Raw genomic sequence first — 26,048 nt, forward strand, 5'->3', positions numbered from 1 at the left:
TGATGATTTATGACATACATCACAATAAATATAGTTTCCAAAAGAAAAACTATTTTAGTTATATGATGTATGTATGACATGACATGATATTTTTATATTTTTCATATCAAGAATGAATACAAAATATGATATCATGGCATAGGATGGGAAAATAATCATGACAATTTAGTATAAATAAATATACATAGATGATCTATCTAAGTATCTGAAAAAAATTTGCTCACTTAAAATTAATCCTAGATTGCTCCCTGTCCTTTTAAGAAAATGTCAAAACCCAACTTAGCATTTCTTTTGGCTTTTTCTTATTTGTGTCAATTTAAATTAAGTCCAATTCCTTAAAATTTTGGCATACTTACTCTTCCAAAGAGTAAACAATTAAACATTCTCATTTTCAAGGAGCACAATTACCTTGAAAATGTCCTCCAAGTATCAACTTCTTAAAAATTGGGTTAACTACCTTCTAATTAAGGTTGACACTCTCTAAACCCATCTAGGATGTAGAAAATAGACTCCTAGAAACTCAAAACCGATTGGAGCTCTTTGGATGTTCTAAGTATTCACTAGGGATAACTTCCCTTGATACCTTCCTGATGACCTTCCTAGGCTTCTTTGAAGCTTTGGTCACACTTGACTCACTTAGGTCAACTCTAAGGATAGCTTCCCTTGTGACATTCTTGGCGACTTTCTTAGGCTTCTTAGAAGCCTTAATCATGTTGGTCTTTGCAAAAATACTTCTAGGGATAACTTTCCTTATATCTTTGGGTTGACCCCTAGATCTAGAATTGGTTCCATAACTATATAGAACCTTATGGTATGATGTCACATCCTTCTTGGCTTTAGGTTTGTATCTCAAACCTCTATGGCCATTGGACGACTCTTGTCTTCCTAAACCTAGGTTATGTTCATTTTGCCCCTTAAAGATATTTTCCATTCTTTTTAGGATCTTTTCCACTTTATCAAGTCTTGACCTCAAGGCTTGGTTTTCCATCCTTAAATCCTTAGGTTTTGATTTTTCATTTGGTCCTTGAGCATTTCTATTTCTAGGCTTATATCTAAAATCCATAGAATTTTTGCCTAGATTGTTATCTGTCTTCCTAACCTTAGGTGAGGTAGTCTTAGCATGATATGCTATATATTTTTCTTTAACCCTATCATGCTTCCTATTTTGATGATAAATGACATTAAAATTATATAAACTAGACCTAGCATGATTTTTATCATGAGTCAAAGGAGTTGGTTCAATAAATGATATCTTGAGTTTCCCCCTAGAACCTTCCCCTTGACTTGAGTTTCCTCCTTTGACTTTGGCCGGATTCTTCCCCTTTGAACATTGGCTCCAATAATATCCATTTTGTTTGCACAAGAAGCATACAATGTGCTCGTTGCCCTTGCGTACCATGGGGTTGGCGTTCTTGAGCTTCTCCTTGCTCTTTAGTGTCACTTGGCCCTTTTTCTTGGTCAATTTGGGACACTTACTCTGTAGTGCTCTTTTTCCCCTCAAAACAAATGATATGATCTTTATTATTTACAATTAAAATTTCTATACCTTTACTTGTAGGGGTGACACTTTCTCCATTTGATTTGGATGAAGAGACTTTTTCTTGATCCGACATTGATGTTCTATGCTCCCCCTCAATCCGTGAGGTGGAGGCTTCTCCATCTTCATCCTCTTGTACATGAAACAAATAGTATGCTCCCTCTTTGCCTTTTTTATTGAACTCCTTTGAGGATGAAATTTCTTGGACTTCTTCTTCTTCTTTCGATGTTGAGCACCTCTCAATCTCGGAGTCCTCTTCTTGTTGATCTAATGAGTTGCCCTCTTTGGATTTTTCTTGACTTGGTGTAGTGGAGGGTTCTTCATAGATCTTCGCCAACTTGCTCCAAAGCTCCTTGGCATCTTGATATTCCCCAATTTTGTGCATAATAGCGCTAGAAATAAGCTAACTAATAATTTAGTTATCTTATCATTTGCCTCACACCTTTTGACTTGTTCTCACTCCATTTGCTCCTTTTTATGATTTTTCCTTTGCTATCCTTTGGAGCTTTGAAACCTTCCATTAGAGCAAATCATTGCTCTATCTCTATCATGAAGAAGTTTTCAATTCTTGATTTCCAAGAATCAAAACTTGTCATTGTGAATGATGGAGGCAATCCAAGTCCATCTCAAAATTCCATCTTGAAGTTGAGCCTTTGATGAGGACTTTGACTTAATGAAATTTAGGTTTCAACTTCTTCTTCCTCTAGCTTGTTGTCTTTTCGACGATGAGTCCGATGAATAGCGACCTTACTCTGATACCACTTGTTGGGTTACTTTGGAGCTAGGGGGGGGTGAATAACTCCTCGTGTTTCATCGATGATGATGTTATAGTGGATATAACTCCACGCAAAAGCTCCCTAATGTTAACAAGAGGATTTACTTGGCATCCACCTCAAGAATAGGTGACTAATCCAAGGATCTGACTCTCACTCACACATCCACTATGAATATACTCTTTCTCGAAAATATTCCGGAGGTGAAGAAACCTCGTACAAGACTCTCAATACAACAAGAGGAAGAAAGAAGCAAATACAAGGAAAATTTACAAGATTTACACAAATGAAACCCTAGTTAACTTCTTCTTCTTATTTGGGAATGCCTCTTGACCTTGAAAGTGCAACAACACTTGTCTCCAAAAAGCTTCAAGAACTGGCGAGCTCGGTGAAGAGAGTGGAGAAGAAAATCTGTGAGCGATACCTTGGAACAATGCATATGAAATCCTTTTATCGGGTGCACAATGACTATTTTTTCAATCGTAATCGATTGTTCCAATCGATTGCACATTCCTAATCGACTAACCTAATCGATTAGGCATGCTTCTGCTCATGCAAGAATAGCTCGTAAGCGATTAAGCCTCCCTGCTTAATCATTTACCAAAACTCTCTGTGCATTCACGAAATTTAGCTTAATCGATTACCTTAATCAGTTCATCTTTAGTAATCGACTAACCTAGTATATTACAAAGCTTCTAGGGTTCTTTTACCCAACATCCGGACAACCGTGACCTGTTAAGACTTCTCATTCCTAACATTAGGTCAATCTTAACCTGCTGTTACTTCTTCACCAAGTATCCGATCAATCTTTTGACCCACTTGGACTTTCTAATGCAAGATGTTCGGTCAACCTTGACCCGCCTGAAGCTCCACATGTTTGGCTTCACTCACTAAGACTTTCCTTCTGCCTAGTTTCACTCACTAGGGTTTTCACTTGGTTTCACTTACTAGGATTTTTCATCTGCCTAGCTTCACTCTCTAGGTCTTTCATCTGGCTTCACTCAACAGGATTTTCCATCTGCCTAGCTTCACTCACTAAGACTTTCAAATTGTCTGGCTTCACTCAACAAGACTTTCCCATGACCTAGCTTCACTCACTAGGATTTTCCTTCTGCCTAGCTTCACTCACCAAGACTTTCCCACCAAGTGTCCGGTCAAACATTGATCCACTTAGATTTTCATCTTATGTCAACCTTCCTATTGGACTCCCTTTGCCTAACCTCCAATTAGAACTTCTCAATCAAGTATCTGGTCAACCTTGACCTACTTAACTCGTCTTCACATTAAACTGATCAACCTTGAACAATTTCCCCAAACGGACGATTGCTCCTGCAATCTCTATACATTGTCAAAATAATCTTCATATATTGTCAAACATCGAAACTACACATTACGACTCAAGCTTGAGTCAATTCAAGTTTTGTCAACCTGGTCAACCTTGACCTAGGGGAATTGCACCAATAAAAGATTGTCCCTATGCATATTATTTACATTGCTTTGCCCACCGACTTCGGTTAGCGTTAGTTGCAGCTGTTGAAAATGAGATCTCTATATGACTTTTCTTTTCGAATATGATGACTATTATTAATCTTGCTACATCATCCAAACACAATTCTAAGTTACAATATGCTCAAGTTAATGAAATTGCTTGTTTTCTTATTACTGGTGAATGCGAGACTAGTTGGAGCTCTTATTTTGATTCTATTTGTGACTTAAAGAAAAAAAACTTTAACTTTTCAAAGAATTTTTTTTTATGAATTTGAATTGATCTTAGTAGGAGATATGTAACTTTAAACATTTTAAAGTTAAACTCTTTTCTTTGAAAAGTTAAAGTTTTTTTTAAAGTTAAACTCTTTTCTTTAAATTTTTTTTTAAAAAAAAAGGTTAAACTCTTTTCTTTGAAAAGTTAAAGTCTTTTAATTTCAAAATTGCTTCTCTTCTCTTTGAAAAGTAGAAGTTTTTTAACTTTCAAAGTTAAACCTCCTTGAAAAGTTAAATTTTTTTATTTTCAAAATAGTTTCTCTCTTCTTTGAAAACTTCAAACTAAGCTTTTATCAAAAATTTTTTAAGAAAAAACTAAGTTAAGCTAATTAAACTCTCTCGAAAGTATTTTTGATATATGCCAAAGGGGGAGAGGAGCTAAAGTTAAGAAAAAAGGGGGAGAGAGAAGCTAAAGTTAAGAAAAAAGAAGAAACTTAAGGAGCTAACAAACAAACCTAACTTGTTCTAGATACTGCACGTCTTTAGACTCTGCATTTTCGTTCATACTTATTGTTATATATTTTACTTAACTTTGAATTGTATTGCCATAATCAAAAAGGGGGAGATTGTTGGTGCGGGTAGCATCAAATGATCGAACCTGTATTTTGATAATGATAAAGGGTTCAAAGTTAAGTTGTTTTATGATATAACAAGTGTTGAACCAAGTGTGCAGGAAATTCCTAAGTGTACTTAGGCAAAAGTCCTAGTGATTTTAGGCAGGTGGAAAACCCTAGGGGTGGTAACCCTAGGTTCTAAGGGTGATAATCTTAGGTGAAAAGTCTTGGCAGGTCGAGCACTTTGGGAGAAACCCTAGAGTCGGGGACTCTCAGTGAAAATCCTAGTGGTCGCGAACTAGGTGGAAAACTGGATGGGTCGGGGATCGGACATCCAGCGAAAAAGTCCTGAAGATTCGGACGCTAAGCAAAAGTCCAGTTGGTCTGGAGGACCAATCTGACAAAAGGTAAACTCTCCTGAGAAGAGTAGGTGAAGACGCGTTCCCCGACAAGGGAATAGTATGCGTCAGTTCGACCTAGAGTTTCAGCGAAACTCGAAGTCAGAACTGGATAGTCCGGAGTTTGTCAAAATAATTTATTATTTCATATTTTATTGTGCTAACTCTATTTTACAGGATATATTTTGTATTTGTACTAATATGCCTTGCAGGAAATGGAAAGCACAAAAAAGCCTCGGGTGAACAGTGTTCAAGGTGCCTTCCATGGAGCTTAAAGGTTCCTCCGGTGAACAATGTTCAAGGCACCTTCCATGGAGCTTGAAGGCGCCTTCAGAGACATAAAATTTACAGAACACAGATGTTATCAATGACTGAAATTGTGGGGATAAGAATCAAGTTGGAGGCACCTTCCATGGAGGCTGAGGCGCCTTCAACAACCTATTTAAGGCAGGTCCAAGTAGAGCCTTGATATAACTCATCTTTGCGAACACTCTACCGTGCACTACTCTGAAAGACGATCCTGTGAATCCATGACATGACTCCGACGGTCGACCAACTCTTCGAATTCCAAAGTTGTCTATATAATTTTTATAGCATTTAAAGTATATGTTATTGTAATCATCATTGTAATTGTGATTTACAAATTGATAGTGAATTGCCCAAAGTAAACACTCATTGAGTATCGGCCTTGGAGTAGGAGTCGTGACATACTTCGAACCAAGTAAAAACAAATGGTGTTAGCAATTGTTTTTTTTCTTTATTCAGCTGCGTTACTCTAAATTTTTCGTAAAACGTGAAAAAGCCACGAGCGCTATTCACCTCCATTTAGTTCTTTTCGATCCTACATAGAATTGGCTGCTAAAGTCTCTGATTTACACTCTAAGGATACCAAGATAGCCTCTCTACGTTCATCCTTAACCAAAGCTTAAGAAGACATTTCCTTTAAGGAGGCTAAACTGAAAGCTTCTCAAAATACTCTAGCAAACTATCAAGCGGGTGAAGACGATCCATTTGTAGAGAGAAAAAGGCTACTTCTTGAATCACCCAACTTCAATACTCCTATTGCAAAATCTATTGTCAAAACTTTCAATCATGGGGCTAAGAGGGTCGTAGAACAATTAAAAGAAAAATGATATTTAGCTTCCGACCCTCCAACCAATTTCCTTGACCGTAGGAGATTACTCAGGACTAGGCCTCCTGATTTATTTCCTAAGCTGATATAATCTTCAACTTATCTTTGTATTGAAGAATCTTTTTAACAATTTTAAGTATCAACCTTTTCCTATAATGTTTCAAATATTTGCACAATTTATCCTTAACTTTAACTATTAAGTACATGAAAGTATATATAATCAAATGAGGTTATGTTGATTTTTTTCTAAAGTTGATTTGATTCTCTTATTGATTGATTAAGCTAATATTTATTTTTAATCAGAATTACTTTTCATTTGGCTTTTAATATTCAATCAGATTTGTTCCATTCTCTTTAGGTTTATTGTTCATTAGTCTTCTAAAGGAGGATCGCTCTTATTTTAATCCATACCTATTATTGTTTCAAATCTCTCTAAATTTGACATTTCCTAACAATTTAGGATTTTTTTTTTAAAAAATAGAATATTTTAATAAATCTAAAAATTCTAAAAAGACAATTTCTATAATTTAATTCAAAATATCTCAAATATGAATTTTAAAGAATTTTAGAAAATTTTCAAATTTGGTATTGCCTAACAAATTAGGAAATTTTTTTAAAATAGAATATTTCTTAAAACTTCAGAAAATTTTTGAAATGATAATTTCTAAATTAACAGAATATTTCTAAATTTAATTTTCTAAAATTATTTCAGAACCTTTCCAAAAGTGAAATTTCCTAATAATTTAGGAAACTTTCAAAAATAAAAAAATTCTTAATAATTCCAGAAAATCCCAAAAATTAATCACAACAATAATTATGAACCAAAAAATAATTTTATGATTATGTCGAAACATGATCGGACCCTGATACAACTGTTGGGATATGCCTAATGTGGTGTGTACTAAAAACACATTTCGTAAACATGTATAACGGAAGACTTAAAGATAAATAAACTAATTTATTACGTCACACACACCAGACGCATGCAAGATACAATCACACAGATATGATCATAAAATAAAATAAAATCAAATAATAATTATTTTAGGTATACCTTACGAATGACCTATAACGAGAAGGGCATCAACCTTTTGTGACGTTATCGAACCTCGCTTCTATTCGTATCCATGCCAAACTCTTCAAGAAAACTCTAAGAGAACAAGGTTCACCTTTGGAAGGTATAGCCATGAGAGAAGGAGAAGGATTAAGAAGAGGAAGAAGAAAAAAAGGAAGATCTTCTTCCTTTAGGTGGCTTATGGCAACAAGAGGAGAACCTCTTGTTGTGGTCAGTAGCAAAAGAGAGGGAGAGGGAGAGGGAGAGGGAGAGAGAGAGAGGTATTGGGTTTAAGTTTCTAAAACTAATCAAGCCAATAATGAATTGTGTATTAATTCTCTCTCAACCATATCAATATATAATCCTCTTTAATAAGTTGGATTAGAAAACCTAAATCCAATCAATTATGCCTTAACCAAAATTATTAACCCCTTGGTTTGGTTCACAACTAAATCAAGTTGGTTCATGACTAAACTAAATTGGTTCATAACTAAACCAAATAGGGTCTTACTCTTTCATAAGAGATGTGACCCATTTGCACTCCCATTCCGATAAATATTTCTATATTTATGTTATGCATGGTGTAACTAAATATTTATCTTTTGATTTGAGAATCTTATTCTCTAACTTATTTAACATCTTTTAGAGACTCGTAATGCGTGTGACTCAATAAATTTTCAGTTTATCATGGTCATCCATAATTAACTACTCATTTATAGAATGATTATGAGTGACACCTAGTAGTACATCATAATCCCCAATTAATCAAAAAATCACAGTTGAGCTCAAAACTAATTTTGAAGTCTTCATCAGCGATAGTGAGTCATGTCTCATTCCTTTCACTTATCTTATATTCACTTGACTCAAGATATGGTCTATATGTCTGCCCTCACTAGGCTGATTATGTCACACATAACCCAAGTAATATTTACTCATTTTGTGGATTTAAATTACTCGTACATGTGTATAAGAGTCTCATACTCTTAACATATGATGCTTTGGCCAAAGACTTTGAGTAATAATCCAAACAAGTGGCCATAGGTATACGTTTCCTCACAAGGAGCGGTGAATCTTCTGTGGGATATCCAAACACCTTTAGGTACTTCAACTTATACCTAATCATCTCGGGTCCACACCTCCAAGAGATGTTTGTTTAAGATGTCAAAGTATAAGTTTTCATGACCAACATAACTTGAATACCTCAAGTCAAAGGAAGCTTGCACTCGATCTGCAGTAAGAACTTCACAGACATATCATATGTAGAGAATCATATGAATGCTTACAGCAAGTCACTTTAATGAACTAGTTACCATAACTAGCATCCACGTTTAACTCTCGACATCCCAATGTCTCTTGCTAGTGAGAAATAGCTGCTTGGTTGAACTAAGAAGTATAACTCATGCTAGTCTTACAGAATTAATGATGTCTAAATGCATAATTTGACGACTAGGGAATTCTAATATGTTCATAATTGCACATATAGAGATAATCACAAGTTATGGATCTAATCATAAATTTTCTCATGCTATGAATTGTATTATGGACATTCAGTAAATGTATTTGAGACTATTGAAACATATAATATGTATTCAAATAGTGAATATATATTTATCAAATAAATAGTAAAATCATAAGGCAAACAATTGGAACTTAGAATGAAATCGACGATAAAGAGTAAGTCAAATTCTGGGGATGATGAATTTGCTCCAATTTCTACCGAGAATACTAGAATTCTACTGCAATATGAGATTTTCAAATTTAAGTGGATGTAATTTAATTAGTTTGAATAGTATAAACAATTTACTGTTTATTTTGGAATGAAAAAACTGGTTTGTTTTGAAATTACTATACTACCGAGGCGGGTTGTTTTCAAATATTTTATTTGAAAGTAATGCCCATGTCTGTCGTCAGTCACGAGGCATGATATTTTAGTGGTATTAGAGCTAAGTTATATAGTAATTGCTAAACCAACAACTAGGTTTGAATGTCGAAGTTGGAATGGAGCAACAACTATAATTTCCAAACGTTAGCAACTTGATGACATTTCCAAACGTTAGCAACTTCTCCTACTTTTATGTTAATTTTATAAATTTATCAATGTATCCTAATTGCATGTGACTTTATGAATTTTCTAATAAAGTTACCGTCACCTCTGGTAGGTTCACGTTACCCATTTGGATGATTATCCACATCTCGACTTACGTCTTGAGGTGGTACTCTATTCGACTCTTCCAATAGCCAAAATCCTTGTCAGAGAAGAGGGAAGGGCATGTAGTGCTATACCCTTCTTGGTGGGTCATTTAAGAAGAAATCTCGCACACAATAAAAAGACAACAAAGATTCCAAGACTTGGTCTTGGATTAGTAGTGCGGGAACAAGAAAATATAATAAAAACTCGAGTGGTGTTTGCACCGACTTTGAGAAATGAAAGAACTCAATCGATAAAATAGATCGGAATGCGGCAATTTTACTGATTTTGATTGACCCCGAAAATTAAAAATTTACCACGAAAAGAAAAAAAAATACTTGAATGGTGGTTTCACCAATTCGAAGCGACCCCGCTCTGATACCAATTGTAGGATCGAAATGCGCTAGAGCAGGGGGTGAATAGTGCTCGTGGCTAATTTGTTAGTTCTGTAAATACACAGCGAAATATAGAAGTAAACTAAAAGTAATCGCTAACACTTTTGGTTACTTGGTTCGGAGCCTGTGTCGACTCCTAATTCAAGGTCCGCGATCATTGATCGCTTTCATTGGGCAATCACTATAAGTTCGAGAATCTTTACAAGATTAATTACAAGTATTGAACTTAGAAAGATTATACTAACAATAAATGATTATGGTAGTAGTCGTCGATTGTCGAAACAGCAGCTAAGCATTGTTGAGTCATTTCGGCGTAGAGCGCATCTTTGAAGATTTCTTGTAGAATTTTTGTTTTGCCTCTTGCTTGAACCAGACTTATATAAGTTGTTGAGGGCACCTCCAACCTCCATAGGAGGCGCCTCCAGCCCCGAGTCAGCCGTGTTGAAAAGCTTCGCGGCGTTCGTTGCTTATCCACCCGAAGGCACCTCTAAGCTCCATAGAGGGTGCCTCCCATCCGCACCGAAGGCGCCTTCAATAGTCTTGGAGGGCGCTCTCTGCCCAGCGTTCAAAGTGCCTTCCATCTCCTTGGAAGGTGTCTTCGCTCCTTGTTGTGCGAGGCTTTCATCGGCGCCTCCAAGCTCTATGGAAGGTGCCTTGGGTACTGTTCATCCAAGACTTCTCTTGAATAACTTCATTCCTACAAGGCATATTAGTCCATAAACGAAGTATACCCTGCAAAACTAAGTTAGCACAATAAAATACAAATAATATAAGTATTTGACAGTCATCAGACTGCTCGATTATGACTTCGAGTTTCTTTGAAACCTTAGGTCGAACTGACGCCTACTGTTTCCTCTTCGGGGAGCGCATCATCACCTACTCCACTCAGAAGAGTTTATCTGTTGCTAGATTGATCCTCTAGACCAACTGAACTTTTGCTCAGCGTCCGAAGCTTCCAGTCTTCATGCTGGACGTCTGCTCCATGACCCGTCCAGGCTTCCCACCCGGTTCACGACATCAAGATTTTAACCTAAAGTCCCCGACTCTAGGATTTTGCCTGAAGCCCTCAACCCACCAAGACTTTCCGCCTAGGATTGCCACCCTGTAGGACCTAGGGTTACCGCCACCTAGGGTTTTCCATCTGCTTAACCGCAGCTAGGACTTTTGTCTAAGTACATTAGGACTTCCTACAATCTCATTTAAACTCGTTAAAGTACAAATAACTTTAACTTTGAATCATTTGTCATTATCAAAACTCAGGTTCGATCGTCTGATGCTTCCCGCACCAACAGCTGCTACACGTTGTAGAAACTAACTGTCCAAGTAGCTGCTATAAAGTGTAGCAACTAACTGTCCAAGTAGCTGCTACACGTTGAAACAGTTAGGATTTTTATGTTGTAGCATAAATTCTAATAATATATTAGGATTAGAGGAAATTATAACTTAAATTAAAATGATTTACCATTGAATCAATTATGAAAAATGATGTTTGATAAGTTTTCTGTAAATTATATAACTAAAAAATTTAAATTTATTAAAATAGATTATTAACATTGTAAGATTGTACACTAGACTTCAAAAGCTCTTTTTGCCTCCTATTTACTCTCGAAGGACTTGTATATAACACCCTTAAAACGATTAACTTATATAGATGTTTCTATCCAGGCTTCATAAACACACGACTGATGCCAATAAAGATAACATATGTTTTCTCATATATTAAATACATCATTTAGAATCACGTATAAACAATATATTATGATTAAAGGTAATTACAACTTAAAATAAAATGATTTACCATTGGTTATGAAATGTAGGAAATGATATTTGAAAATTTTCCTGTAAATTTTATAACTAAAAAATTTAAAATTTATCAAAAAGATTATACTTCATTATAAGAAAAATTTTTTTGGACTGTCCAAGTAGCTGCTACATGTTGTAGCAGTTAGGGCTCGTACGTTGTAACTGCTATACGTTGTAGCAGCTAACCGTCTACGTTATAGTAGCTAGAGCTTACATGTTGTAGCATAAATCTTAATAAAAAAAATATTGTACAGAGTTGAAAAATAGAAAGTGGAGTAGAAAGACTTACGATTAAGAATGGAGAGATGTGTCAAGCAGAGCAGTGTCGATTTTGTTTGTGGTAGCAATTTGGGGAGCTTCCAACCAGCCTGAGAACAAGCATGCAGTTGTAAGTTGAGACCAGATCTCCTAGTCCATAAAAAAGTGGACCAGGGGATGGACCACTTGCAATTGCGACTGAATCGTGGTTGCGATCCAGTCGCAATTGATTGCGATCCCTCCCTGTGTTCACCGTCCCCCTCAGATTATAATTTGGGTTGGGGTAGGCGGCCGAAGGCCGCTAGAAGTGGGCAAGTTGGCAGGTTGCTGAGCGCTGAGCAGGGGGCACCCTCCAGTCACTTACTCCGACCCAAACTATAATCTAGTAGGAACGGTGAACTTAGAGAGGGATCACAACCAATTATAGTCGGATCGCGGCCACGATCCGATCGTAATTGTGAGTGGTTTATCCCCTGATCCACTTTTTTATGAACCAAGAGATCTGTACCTTTGTAAGTTATACTTAACTTATAATGTCTTTGCTTTATTTGCAAGCAAGAGCGGAAGACGGCGGTAAAGAAAAGAACGAGAGCGAGAAAAATTTAGATTTGGAAAATCAAGAGATTAAAATTTAAGGCACAGATTTTGAATAGAGGGTAGAAAGGGAGAGAAAGAGAATAAAAGAAATTTAATAATATAAAGAAATCGGGCTAAACACGTCGCTACGTAAATTTTAAAAATAGTTTTAATATTTTTTTTCTTTCAAAAACTCAAAATAAAAAGAGGCACTAGCATTAATCTCCCCGTCTCCCCTTCGCCGACGACGATACTGGGGAAAGAATATAAAGGTATATACAGAGTAAAAGGGCGAACCAAATCATTTGAATCCCCCAATTTGAATTCCGGCCGCTTTGCTTCCGACGATCCAAACGTCGATTCTTTTGTTTCGTTAATTTTGAGATTTTACCGCGCATTTATCCAACTCCTCGATCGGTTTCGTGCTGAATCCCAATCCGTTCTTCCGAAATTTCGGGTTCTGGGTTTTGCTTTGGTCTGACTTGATCTGGGACGGCTTAGGATTTTGAACCTTTCGCCCAGTTGGAATCGCTGCTAGGGTTTGGAATCCCATGGTGGATCGACGATGGTGCGGTTTCTGGGATTGAGGAGTTTTAGCCTCGATCAGTCTCCGCGGGAGATCACTCGCACGGGACCCGTCTCCGGCCGAGGTAACGGCGGTGCCGGCGGGGAGAACGGGTGGCTGATTCGGTTCTTCGACTCGGCTTTCTTCTGCGAGTGGATTGCGGTGAGCTATCTTTACAAGCATGACCATGACGGTGTCCGAGACTATCTTTGTAACAGGATGTATACTCTTCCGCTTACGGGAATCGAGAGTTACCTCTTCCAGATCTGTTACATGCTCGTCCACAAGCCGAGCCCTTCTCTTGACAGGTTCGTCATTGATACGTGTTCCAAGTCCCTCTGGATCGCCCTTAAGGTGCACTGGTTTCTCATGGCGGAGCTGGAGGACTCTGAAGACAACGAGGGGATCGGCCTTGTCCAGGAGAAATGCCAGATTGCTGCTACTGTGATGGGCGAGTGGCCACTCTTGGTTAAGCTTCAACCGGTCCCTCCTAGCACTCCAGCCAGCCCCAAGAGCAACCCAGTATTGAATAGGATATTTTCATCTAAGCAGAAACTGTTGTCGTTGGCATCATCATCATCATCACCAACATCGGGTTCCAGTCCCTTGTTTGAGGGGAGCAATCTGGTTGATAGCAGCAGTGATGCAACTCCAGAGGAAAATAAGCTGTTGAAAAAGCTTATCATGGGGTCAAAAATGCGGGATGCATTTTTCTCTAGAAAGTCCTCCGAGAAGGATGAGGAGGAACCTGGAAAAGGTTTTTTTAAAAGGCTTCTTAGGGATAGTAAAGACAAGGAAGAAGACACTGATAAAGATGGATTTTTTCGCAGGTTTCTTAGAGATAGCAAGGATGATGATGGGGAGCTGACTTCAAGTTCAGAGGGTTTTCTGAAAAGATTATTTCGTGATAAAGAAGAGAGGATGGTGGAGGATTATGAAAAGGAAGGCTTTTTCCGTAGGATGTTTAAAGACAAGAATGAGGAGAAGAAACATTCTGGAATTAATAAGAACCAAGAGGAAGAAAAGGCCAGTGAAAATATTGAGGTTGACGAGAAGGAAAACTTCTTTCGTCGACTTTTCAAAGAAAAGCATGAAGAGAGGAAAGATGCAAATCGAGAGAGGAATGTGGAGAAAGAAAAATCTGATGTAATTGCTCAAGAAGAGGAGAAGGAGAGCTTTTTCCGTAAGATTTTTACAGATAAGAATGACGAGAAGAAGGATATTAGGTATGATGTCAATGAAGAGAAGGAAAAAGTCCAAAGGAATTTGGAGGTAGATGATAAAGATGGTTTCTTCCACAGGATTTTTAAGGAAAAGAGTGAAGAAAAGAAAGATGGTTCATTTAATAGGAATGAGGAGGAAGAGAGGAAAAGCATTGAGGATGACAATATCTTTCGAAGACTTTTCAAGGACAAGAATGAAGGGAAAAAGGTTGTTGGGAATGATAATAATGAGGATGATAAAGTAAATGGAAGCATCAAGGAAAGAGAAAGGGAAGGTTTCTTCCATAGGCTTTTCAAGGAGAAGCATGATGACAAGAAAATTGAAAGCCATGATAGAAATGAGGAAGATGGCAAGAGTAATGAAATTTTGGAAGAAGAGGGTACATCTGAAATTTTGTCATTTCGTAGGTTATTCCGCATCCATCCTGAAGAATCAAAGGTTTCAAGTATTAGTGAAAATGGGACTTTTGAGAACAGTCCAGGAACAGAAAACTTTTTCAGATGGTTGTTTAAGGATCGAGATCGTTCTATAGAAGATTCTGAATTACTCAGTGCAAAGATCCGAAAGGAGGTAATGGTTGGGTTCATATTGTTATTGGTTATTACTTTGGCAATTGCTGCACAAGTTATTGCTTGTTGTGACATTGAACTATTTGATTTCATTAAAAATGCTTGGCTGTTCATTTTGACTATCTAGCCAAACTTTACTACCGTTGAGTGACCTTTTTGTCATCTCATTGTTCTCAGCAAATATAATTTTGATATCTAAGATTGTTCAGCTTTTTCTCCAAAGATTGATTCTTTTAACAACTGCAATAAGTTTCACTTTGATTACCTTAAGATACCACTTGTATCATCTTCTTTTATATGCATTCATTTATTTTTTTCCTAGAATGAACATGATATAGGCTTCATTCCATTTGGATTTTGATTAAACAAATAATACTTGCAGGCTAATGTATTGGTAATATTCAATGAAAAATTATCTAGCTTTGGTGGAACTTATTTTCTTTGTCTATATTTTTCTTGATTTACACCGAGAGCCTTAGTATCTAACTTATGAATCTCCACAGGATCATACATGCAATATGAGGTTTTTTGGTGTCTGGATTTGGAACATCTTGGATTTATACTTTTAGTATGTTACTAAGGATTTAATTTTCAATATCTTTATCTATATGGTGTGATATGACTAAATAACTACGTTGAATGAGTCCATGTGAACTGATGCCATTACCTTGTCATATGTGCATGGCTTCGGACTGAATCCAAAATGTTATGCTTCAGTAAGCGACTCATAATCTTCTAGTCATCTGGATTATTACTTTTTATGTTCATATTTCATAATTGAAGTCGAGTTTCTTATCTTTTGGAACTTCACATGGAGACCACTTCTGCTTTCTGCTGTTTGCTGAAATGAACTTGGGAAGTGAAAAAGTTATGTTGAGTTTGTCAAGCAAATTACCATAATACTACATCTATTATAAAAAGAAAGAAAAAAAGGGTCTTTCCTGTTCTGAATCATTTTAATTTTAGTTCATAGTTGTTTTAAATATTAAATGTTTCTTTGAGACAAACATCAGTTCTTCCTCAAAATATATATTACTATTTGTAGATCAGAAGAAGCAATAGCTGGATTTCTTTTTAAGGATATGATAATTGACTAACACTTATTTGGTTGATTGCTCTCTTCCTTTTTTTTTTTTTTTTCCTAATTTTCTTCCAGTGAACAAATTTTCTTTTGCATTTTCACCACCCAATTATCAGTATATTGTTTTGGTAAATGGAAAATGAGTATTGGTGAATAATACTTTACTTCATTTTTGTGATATGCACCGATACAAATTGTTGTGATTGTATTTATCAGTATCTTTTCATAGTTTTTCTCTTCATCAATGTGTTAGGTGATTTTTAGGAACCCAATATCTTGTTGACTTGTGGAGTTAGTGGAAGCTTGCTTACTGCTTAACTTTGTGTTGCAGAAGCACCCTGGTTCTCAGTATAATGAAAGAGGGCATGACAAACCACCTTTACCTAATAATACAATAGCAGAAAGTCGAAAGAGTTCTTACTATGCTTCTTTGGAGTTTGTTCAGTTGTTATCTGACACATCTTATGGACTAGTGGACATATACCCTATTGATGATCGCAAAATTGCTCTCCGAGAGGTTAAGTTATTTTATGACAATCTTTCACTTATCTGTTCCACAGCTGAGCATTTTCTAAAATGTTAGTTTCCTGAATCATTGACATTTTTGGTTCTTTTGTTGACAGTCTCTTACTGAGGTCAATTCACATGTTGCCGGGGCCCAAAAATGTGGAGGTTAATGAATTAAATCTATTTTTCTTCCTCTGAAAATCCATCATCTATAGCTATGCATACCATATAATTCTATCAAGTGTACATGAAAATATATTATGATATATGATGACTGCTGTATGATGACATTTGGTTTTATTTGTAAAATATCTAATCCAAGGGCTCTTTTTATCTTTCATTCAGTGCTCATATATATTTCCAAGAGTATTCTTGAATTGTACTAATGTTATAGTTTGCTGCTTGCTAGATTTTATTTTATAAATTATAGACTAATATAAACGAAGCTATTAACTGTGGATGTAGTTTATCAATTGATCTCTTCAACTATTTTCTCAGGTGTGTGTTTTCCCATGGGAAAGGGAATGTTCCGGGTAGTTAATATACCTTTGGATGAAGCTGTTCTCCTTAATTCTAGGGAGAAGGCACCTTACCTAATATGTGTTGAAGTCTTGAAATGTGAAACACTCAGGTAATGTGACTTACAACAAATTAGAAGTTTCCTCTAATTGTCAGAAGGTGATTGTTAAAACCATGTTTCAGTGTATTTGACCCTTTGCTTTTGGCAGTTATACTTTTCACTTGATGTTACTGTATAAACTTTTTCAACCTAGATTTTTAACATTATTCTATATATCAAAGCTCAATTTGTAATTAATATATCTTGTAGGAGAATATGATTCATGTTCTTGTGTTCATCTTAGTTTTGACTAGTGCTGTTGTCATTTTTTTTCCTAGTCGTGCAAAGACAACTGATGCTCAGAAGTTCTCAAGAGGAGGAATTCCCTTAGCCAATGGCGATGCACAATTACGAATGCCTCCTCCATGGGCATACCCTTTGTGGAGTCAAAATAATACTTGTAATTATGATTCTGATGGAATCTTAAAGTCAACTTCCAGAGCTATTGACCAAGCAATGGCTCGGTTATGGGAAGCAAAAGTGAAATATGTCCATGTTAGTTTGTCTCTTGAGAGTAAGATTGTTCAGGAGATTGACTCAGTATGGAAGATTCAACCAGATACTCTTGATGGGGATGATAGACGTGACAAGTCAATTACAATCGGTGAAAAAACCCCAGAGTGGATTACTGTCAATCTGTCTGCAATCCCTGGGGTTAACATGGAAGATGTAGAGGATCAGGAGCCTTCAGCTTCAAAAGATCATCGTCGTGTTCCTAGCACAACTGCTATTGAGGAAGTAAAGGTGAGTCTGTAAGTGTAATGAATTGCTATAGTGATACTTTTGTGTAATTGATTGTCAATAAGACGATAAAATTTTTTAAGTCAACTACTTTTTCTGGGTTGGACATTTAATTTTAGTGGAATGATTATTCTTCATGATACTTAATGTTTCATGTCTCATTAAACAATAAAATATCATGATTTGTGATGTATGTATTTGATGTTGTAAGAAAGAAAACTTAAGAAATGAGTGATTACTCAGAAATAGCTGATAAATGCCTGGATGTTCTGTCCTGTTGTATAAGCTATGCTGTCTAATTCAATGAATGTCTGAATGTTATGTCTTGTATTAGCTATGCTATTTAGTTTTTCATATAGTGCCTATTTATCTCATTAGCAAGGATTTTTTATTCAACAGTATGTCTTAACTATCTTAATGAACTTATGGTTTTATCATGCTACTATAGTCAAACTTTTAAAAGGAATATGAAGTTTGAGCACTTAATTACATCAGCATATCCTATCCTTGGTAGGCTGCAGCAGCTAAGGGACAAACTGCTCCTGGGCTTCCTGTTAATGTTGCTGGTCAGAATTCCCAGGATACAAAACCAAAGGCAATTACTTTTTCCTTCTGGTGCTTCATTCTTGCATGTGTCTCTTGAATGAAATATCTATCTATTTAACAGTTGATGGATGGTGTCATTCGAAAACCTGGTGATGCATTGTCCGGTGAACTTTGGGAGAAGAAGAAAGAGCAAATTCGGAGGTCATCAGCATTTGGAAAGTTACCTGGTTGGGATTTACGTTCTGTGAGTTAGTACTATCTTTCTTCCCTTTCTAGTGGAGAATTAAGAGTGAAACTCAAGCAAAATTTTCCACTGCAGAAGTTTTACTGATCTTCAGTTATACAATCAATCTATAGAATTGATTGCATGGTTTAAAATTTCGTACCGTGCTAGGTAAAACGGGCGAAATTTGCTGTTTCACTCACTATAGGCGCCGCGATCCCACGACAACCTCCCACAGGGTCGTGGGTGCGAGATTAAACTTAGGGTTTAATAATTGAACTTATATTATTAATTTCAATCAACTCCTTGCTATAAATAGGGATAATCTAAATAGGCTTAATAAAATCCTAATAAAATTATCCCATTAACTATACATATATATTCGAAAATATATAATTAATTTTTATTTATTTATTTACCATATGGGAGAGTGGATCCCATATTTTTTCCTTTTTTTAAAGCATTTATGTATTTATTTATTTTAATATTTAGGTTACTTTTTTTATTTTTAATTAATATATTTTATATTTAAAAATTGAAATTATATTGGCACGACACGATACAACATCGAAACTATATTGTTTCGATCATAAATCAAAACTTTGATACCATTTGAAATTTTAAACCATGATTGACTATATTGATAAGAAGCACCAGAAATATTACTTCATCATCTTACATTGGGACTCAATAGATAGCTAAATTGTTTCAGAGAACTTGATATTGGTTTATCAGAGATAAATGGAAGGGTTGAGATAAGGAATGAATGTAATATTACTTCCCCTTTGTTCAACATTGTAAAGTGTTCCTAGTGCATGCACATATTAGTGCCACCATAAAATTTCCTTGAGAATTCAGAAAATTCAAGAATGACAGACTCTCAATAATCTCTCCAAGGGATCTTCGATTCTTGAATTTTTACAAATGAACCTATACTCTTCAAGGGTAGGAAAGAAGCAAAAATATGTATAAAAAAAGGAAGAGGCAGAAAATTAATCTGCACTAGACTACTACTTTGAAAGGTGTTGTAGTGTGGCAGATGAAAGAACTTTCCTTAATTGAGTTTGAGACATATATCGAGACTAAATAAATTTAATAATCTTTTGGAGGGCATAAGTTTTCTCCTGAAGACCCTAAATCAGTTAGAAGATATTGTAAGCTTGAAGTAAAATTGATTGCAATGTGATTTGCATTAACAGGTCATTTGGAAATTCATAAATAATAATGGAGTGAACCTTGAATCTATGGCCTGATCACTTAGACAAAATTCATAAGGATCTGATTTTTAGATTTATTACATTAGCGGAAGTGTCCAACAAACTACATTGTCTTTTTGACTGATTGCTATATTATATTATATATTTTTTTCTTAAAATCCACTAGGTTATGCATTGTCCATAATAAACATTGCAACTCAAGTATTTGTTGATGCATTGAAAATGATTATATTTAATTTGTTTTTCATTGCTATGCTTTTTTTAGAATAATTGATGCATTACATTTCTACTTGGCCATGCCTAATTCTTTTTTCTCAAGTAAATAGATAATTGTGAAGAGTGGAGATGACTGCCGACAGGAGCACCTAGCTGTACAACTAGTTTCACATTTCTATGGTAATTACAAATGCTGAAGATTTTGTTTGAAACTTTGAATTGTGACCAATGGTTAGGCTTTGCTTAATTTCAAAGGAAGATGCTGACAACTTTGCTTAATTTCCTTCATTGGATTCTTGCTAATTTCTTGAGGATGTGGGCTATCCTTAAGATATACAAACTTCAAAGGAATCATGATGTTGTTATCCTTTTGCACAAGTGATGTTGTGAGCATGTTATCCTTCAAGTTGATTGTATAGATTACATGTTTTACTATTAGAAATGATTGTTTGCACAAACAGTTCTATAACAAAGTCGAGGTAGCTTTTTTGCTTCCTTATGGACACTTGATGTGTGTGTGTGTGTGTATATAAATGTCAGTGATTTGTGTCTTTGTGATGTATCTTCTACTTTTAATAAACTGGAAGGCAATTTAATAAGCATTAAGGTGGTTTTTGATATGAGATAATCTTGTAACGTTCTCATTGATTTTTCAGTTGGGAATGCTAATCATCTACCTTGGTTGAGTTCTATTTAGTTATTTAAAATTTTAAGTAACCTAATTTATTTTGTATGGGAATCTAAATCGTTTGTGAGGGTGGTGGTAACCAAGATAAAGTTACTTGTGGTCCTGTCAGTTGTAACTATTTGGGGTCTTGTCTTTGAGTTCTTTGTAAGACTGCCAATTGTTATTTGACTATGTGAGAATCACTTGTTCTGGACCACGTGACACCATCTTTCACTTATTGAGAAATTTAAGTGTTGAAGGCAATTTTCTCTGCTTCAACATTCAACACAGGGAATCTTGTGCTTAATAAACCTACAAACCATCTTATGATTATCACTATTAACTTCCAACTTCTTATCCTTTATCTACCTCTTCCCTCTTTTCACCTCTTTATACTGATCTTATAATAAATTATAAGACAAAACATCATTCTCACATAAAAGCCTATATCATGTGATTATGATTGGGCCTAAGTTGTACGCCAAAGAACTCTTGTAACATTTAAAAGTGATTTAAAAAATGGAATACATGGTTAAAGTAGATCTCTGAAAATTTTCATCTTATTCTTTCTTGATAATAAGATTTGACTCTTTACTAGAATGTTGTGTTTTTAATATCAGATATATACCAAGAGGCTGGTCTCCCACTGTGGTTAAGACCTTATGAGGTTCTTGTTACATCTTCTTATACAGCACTAATTGAGACTATCCCTGATACGGTGATTCTTCTCTCCATTAAGAACTTATTGCTATCTCCTTCCTGGTATAGATAAATTTGTCTATTCTCAATATTTTATGGTTTTTTTGCAGGCCTCAATTCATTCAATAAAGAGTAGATTCCCTAATATCTCAAGTTTGCGTGACTTTTTCATAGCTAAATATGAAGAAAATTCATCAAATTTCAGGCTTGCACAGGTATTCAAGTTTCTCAATTGTTAATTTTTTTGTTTGGTTGACCATCAAAATTGATCAATTATGACTTTCTTTGTGACAAATCACTTTTTATGTGAACATGCTCTCAGTTACATCTTTAGATAAGATACTTGCAGCAATTCTTTTATTGTCCCTTAGAATTTTTTTGTTTGTTACAACTCTAGATGCTTTAAAGTCACTTTAGTATGCGACTAATATGATAGTGCTTTCTCACTTGTGTTGTGCAATTGCTACGCAAATGTCAGGTTGCTTTACATCTTCACCTTTATTCTCAAAGTTTCAATTTTGTTTGATTATAAGTGCTTAATTGAGAAGTTGATTTGTGACATGAATCTGTCCCCTAGTATGATATTTCTTGCATGTGCTATCAACATTTTCTATGGGATTCATTTTTGGTATTTCTGTAGGACATATAGATTCAGTTACTTGTAAACTCTTATATGCTATTTGTTACTGGATTTTCTTATTGGAGAATAGAACTTATTATCCTGCTCTTATTTGGTTGCTTGACAGAGAAATTTTGTTGAAAGCATGGCAGGATATTCAATACTATGTTACCTGCTTCAGGTACTCCTGGGTACAACTTCCTTCAAGTTTTTCCTGAATTTAGCTTGTCATGTTTGCTCAAACATTTGAATACTGTAGTTACATAAATTCTATTCACTTTGATTGTTTAGGTGAAAGATAGGCACAATGGTAACATCTTATTGGATGAAGAAGGGCACATTATTCACATTGATTTTGGTTTTATGCTATCTAACTCTCCTGGCAGTGTAAATTTTGAGAGTGCACCATTTAAATTAACTCGCGAGCTTCTCGAGGTGAGATAATTGGAGTTATGTTCAGAATCTACTTACATCATTTTTTTTTATAGTGTTTCACAATGTCCCTTTGATGCCAGGTGATGGACTCTGATGCTGAAGGAAATCCTAGTGAGTTCTTCGACTATTTTAAGGTGATAAACATTGTTCTTTGTTGATAGTAGCCTCCACTGCAACTGTAGTCGTCATTTACTCATCCATGCTTTCTGCAGGTTCTGTGTATCCAAGGTTTTCTCACTTGCCGTAAGCATGCTGAGCATATAATTCTTCTTGTGGAGATGTTGCAGGTAACATGGACAGGCTTTTTTCTTTTGTATCCTACTTTGGTTTGAGATATTTCTTTCACATAAGCTTTCTTTAGTTTAAGGATCTTTTTTTTTGTGCTCCTTCTCTTTTCTTTTTTTTTTTCATATGATGCTTTCTCATGTAAGAAGATTCCATATTTTTGTTGTTTTATGTTCATGAAAGGAGAGCATTTCTTATTGATTGAAAGGGTTTCTTTGGCATTTACAGTATGTTGGGATTTGATTAGTTCTAATATTTTAACTTGTCCTTCTATCTGTCCAGATTATTTTGCTAATATGAGCTATGAAATTTTCTTATAGAATCTAGAGGGCTGTTAACCAATTTCTTCATGAACTGCCATAGTTCCATTGATGTGGATTTATAGTAACTGAATGAGTACAAGGATTAGCATTGGATAGATTTAAAATAACTGAGCTAGTACCAGGATTAGCGTTAGATATACTTGTTCAGTTGTTCCCAACAAACTGGCCATTTCACGTAACTTCTGTTCTCCTTGTATGGGAAAAGAAAGCTTAAACTTACATTTTTTGTATTTCCAAAGATTAAAATGCAAGCAGATTTTCTTGTTTTTTGACTGCTTCATTTGGTTGTTGCCCAGCATCTGGACCCTTCTTATTTCACAACATACAAGTAGGATTGGTATTTGGTAAGACTAAAAATATGGCCTTAGATTTCAATGATAAATCATGTATATCACAATGACAAATTCCATATTGCTAAATCCAAGTGGTTGCAAATTGCAATATAACTGTTTTGACAACAGTGTCCCTCAAATAGCTGGGTAACTCTATTTGTCAGATCAATATATCCTTTAGGTAGCTAGGTTACATTTTTTTTCTATGTTGGCTGTCTTTTAATTGAAATGAAAATATATGCTAGAATTGAGATAATTAAAACAAGGAGTTTTCTGCATAAAATATGATTTATTTTCCTAGTAGAATCAAATTTCTCTTTGTTTGTCTATAATCATCATCATTGTCAAGCTATTTAAGCCCAATTTTTTTGGTTGGCTGCATATATCTTATTCGTCAATTGAACAAGATGCAAGGCAATCACCAAAGATAATAAAATTAAGTCATTCTTTAGTGGGGATTGCTAGTGTTTGTATTGGTCTGAAAATTTACTCTGAATGCTAATTTCTAACTGTGTCAGGCATAAAATTTTGATTCATGATTTGAGTTTTCTACATATCCAGAAATGTCTATTGGTTTAGAATAAATTATCCAAGTTTTATGTTTCAATCAGACAAAAATATTCCTTTGTTATGGAAACAGATATCCTGTACTGTCCAAATCAAGTTCACCAACCAACAAGTACACATGGAATGGAAATTTTAGTGGGGGTGAGGTAACATGATGTTTATTTAGTGATGTTTGGTTAAACAAAGATCTTATTTCTTATGAGCAGAAGAAAGAGATTCATTGACTGAAAAACTAAGAGGATATACCATGGGAAACTCCCTAATGAACATTTATTTCTTGTTTGGAAACCTAAAGTACAAACATATTTTGGCTTTAAGAGTCCAAATTACCACAACTTTTGCTCATTTTATTTAGTTTGATAATCTCTTTTCCTCGGTGATTCTTGAATTTATGCAGCAAGAAAATTGTTAGGTAAATTCATTGCTAAATCTATGGTTCTGCCTGTAGGACTCTGGATTCCCTTGCTTTAGGGGAGGAACTCGAACAATTCAAAATTTGAGGAAGAGATTTAATTTAAGCCTTACAGAAGAGGTCTAATTGTTTATTCAAATTTATGGTAGTTTTATAGCAAATATTGCTGGATTTTAACTGTTTAATTGTTGTTCAAATAGCAATGCGTCTCCTTGGTGCTTTCTTTGATCAGTAGCAGCTTAGATGCATGGAGAACACGGCAATATGATTATTACCAGAGGGTACTTAATGGAATCTTATGAGGTGCCGTGTCAAAGTATTACAATTTACAATTTTTCCTCTCCCCATCTACTTTTCATAGAAGACTCACGAAACATGCCAAACAAAGCAGTTTGTTTCTGTTTGTTAGTAGGGATGATCTTCACCTGGTGGGCTAACTACTATCTGGGACTCTATTGAAATTTGTGAATACCCTAGAAGAAAACTTCAAGCCTTTGTTGTAAAGAAAATCTGATGCTCGGCATAATCTAGTTTTAGATGGAAATCCAAGATGGCTCTGGTGCCGGTTTTGTTTTAGTCGGTATGAGACATATCTCCATTTTGTCGTTGATATTATAGTAGGGCAGTCAAGTTAGAGATTGTAGATCGGAGTGGATTGTACAGAACCCCCTAATCTGGCTAAGAGTAGTGGCATTAGCATCGCAGGTGATTGGAGTGGTACATCAGCTTGAGATTCAAGAAATGACAGTTTTTTGTTCGTTGAAATGGTTATATAGTAGCCGCCATTGCTTCATATTTTGTCATATTTTTGTATTATTAGATCACAGTTTGTCATTGCAAATCCGTTAGCATCACATTTTGATGCATGCAACATAGTTTTTGTGATATTGTTTACCTTGTACAACAGGTCATCTTGTTATTTTCTAGTTGTATTAGCAAGTTTTCTGATTGATGCTTAAAGTTGCCAAGCTGCTTCTTTTCATTAAAATATCATAATCCTTCAGTAAATCTTCAGCTAAATCTTTTACTGCTAATTTTTCACACAACACTTGGCAGATCATTTTATTTTAATCCTTTCGTGATGTCTTCCTTACATTCGTGACGTTTATCTTTGCATTGTCGGAAGGAGATGTAATATTTCGGTAGAATATTTATATTTTCAATAATCATATTAAAATATTCTATATTTTTAATTATTAATCCGAGGATTTTGTTTTTTATGCTGCCAGTGCAGTATGAAGACATATTCCTCACTTTAATATCATAGATATCATAAATAAATAGAGTTACCGTATTTTCTAGATTTATTTCACCACGGAATGTGTGGCCAGACTGTCTGGCTAGGCTTAACCATTTATTCAAATGATTTATAATGGTGGTCTTGATTGGGCAACCTCTCTCTATCCTATAATTCACCATTTGGTATAATTTACAATTTAAAAATTCATTTAGCAACCTCCCTCTGTAAAATTATAATTATCCTACTCTATAGTTTAATGATTAATGATAAGAAAGGATACCCACTAGAAATAATATTATTTTTCATAAAGTATAGAATAAAAAAATTAATTCACTAATATCATCAATATCTATTAGAGGGACAACATCATCAAGATGTCGAACCATACTTAGACTTGTACTTTTTTATATTTAAGCTTCATATATCATTATTTGAAATGCAATCGCCTACCAGGTTTTTTTTTTCAAAAAAAAAAAAACCTTATTCAACCCCTTTTCATTAATCGCCCCTCTAAACCACTCGTTTCTAAATA

The 26,048-nt window shown here is 35.2% G+C and overlaps 1 protein-coding gene across 3 annotated transcripts; it reads left to right on the forward strand.

Moving 5' to 3' along the window:
• Window positions 1-12,655: 12,655 nt before the first annotated feature.
• Window positions 12,656-25,069, forward strand: LOC121980285 (phosphatidylinositol 4-kinase beta 1-like). 3 transcript variants are annotated; one of them, XM_042532266.1, is made up of 17 exons: window positions 12,657-14,788; window positions 16,200-16,385; window positions 16,492-16,540; window positions 16,874-17,006; window positions 17,273-17,738; window positions 18,250-18,330; window positions 18,403-18,525; window positions 20,048-20,117; window positions 21,225-21,322; window positions 21,414-21,518; window positions 22,050-22,103; window positions 22,214-22,357; window positions 22,438-22,491; window positions 22,570-22,644; window positions 24,313-24,396; window positions 24,477-24,579; window positions 24,686-25,069. In XM_042532266.1, exons 1-16 carry the CDS (start codon window positions 12,995-12,997, stop codon window positions 24,576-24,578), a joined length of 3,618 nt encoding a protein of 1,205 aa, XP_042388200.1. In that variant the 5' UTR covers window positions 12,657-12,994; the 3' UTR covers window position 24,579; window positions 24,686-25,069. The 3 variants fall into 3 exon arrangements, 2 of the variants coding, with proteins under 2 accessions (XP_042388200.1, XP_042388201.1); XM_042532267.1 differs by having other exon boundaries at window positions 24,689-25,069; XR_006111481.1 differs by lacking the exons at window positions 24,313-24,396; window positions 24,477-24,579; window positions 24,686-25,069 and having other exon boundaries at window positions 12,656-14,788; window positions 22,309-22,357.
• Window positions 25,070-26,048: the final 979 nt, after the last annotated feature.

This window comes from Zingiber officinale, chromosome 5A, assembly GCF_018446385.1.
Source record: "Zingiber officinale cultivar Zhangliang chromosome 5A, Zo_v1.1, whole genome shotgun sequence".
In the NCBI taxonomy this organism is placed as follows: domain Eukaryota; kingdom Viridiplantae; phylum Streptophyta; class Magnoliopsida; order Zingiberales; family Zingiberaceae; genus Zingiber; species Zingiber officinale.

Coding starts and splice junctions, on each gene's coding strand:
- LOC121980285 (XM_042532266.1), top strand. CDS start 12,995: ATGGTGCGGTTTCTGGGATTGAGGAGTTTTAGCCTCGATCAGTCTCCG. Junction 22,104..22,213: donor TACTATGTTACCTGCTTCAG/GTACTCCTGGGT, acceptor TTGATTGTTTAG/GTGAAAGATAGGCACAATGG. Junction 24,397..24,476: donor ATTTAAGCCTTACAGAAGAG/GTCTAATTGTTT, acceptor TTGTTCAAATAG/CAATGCGTCTCCTTGGTGCT.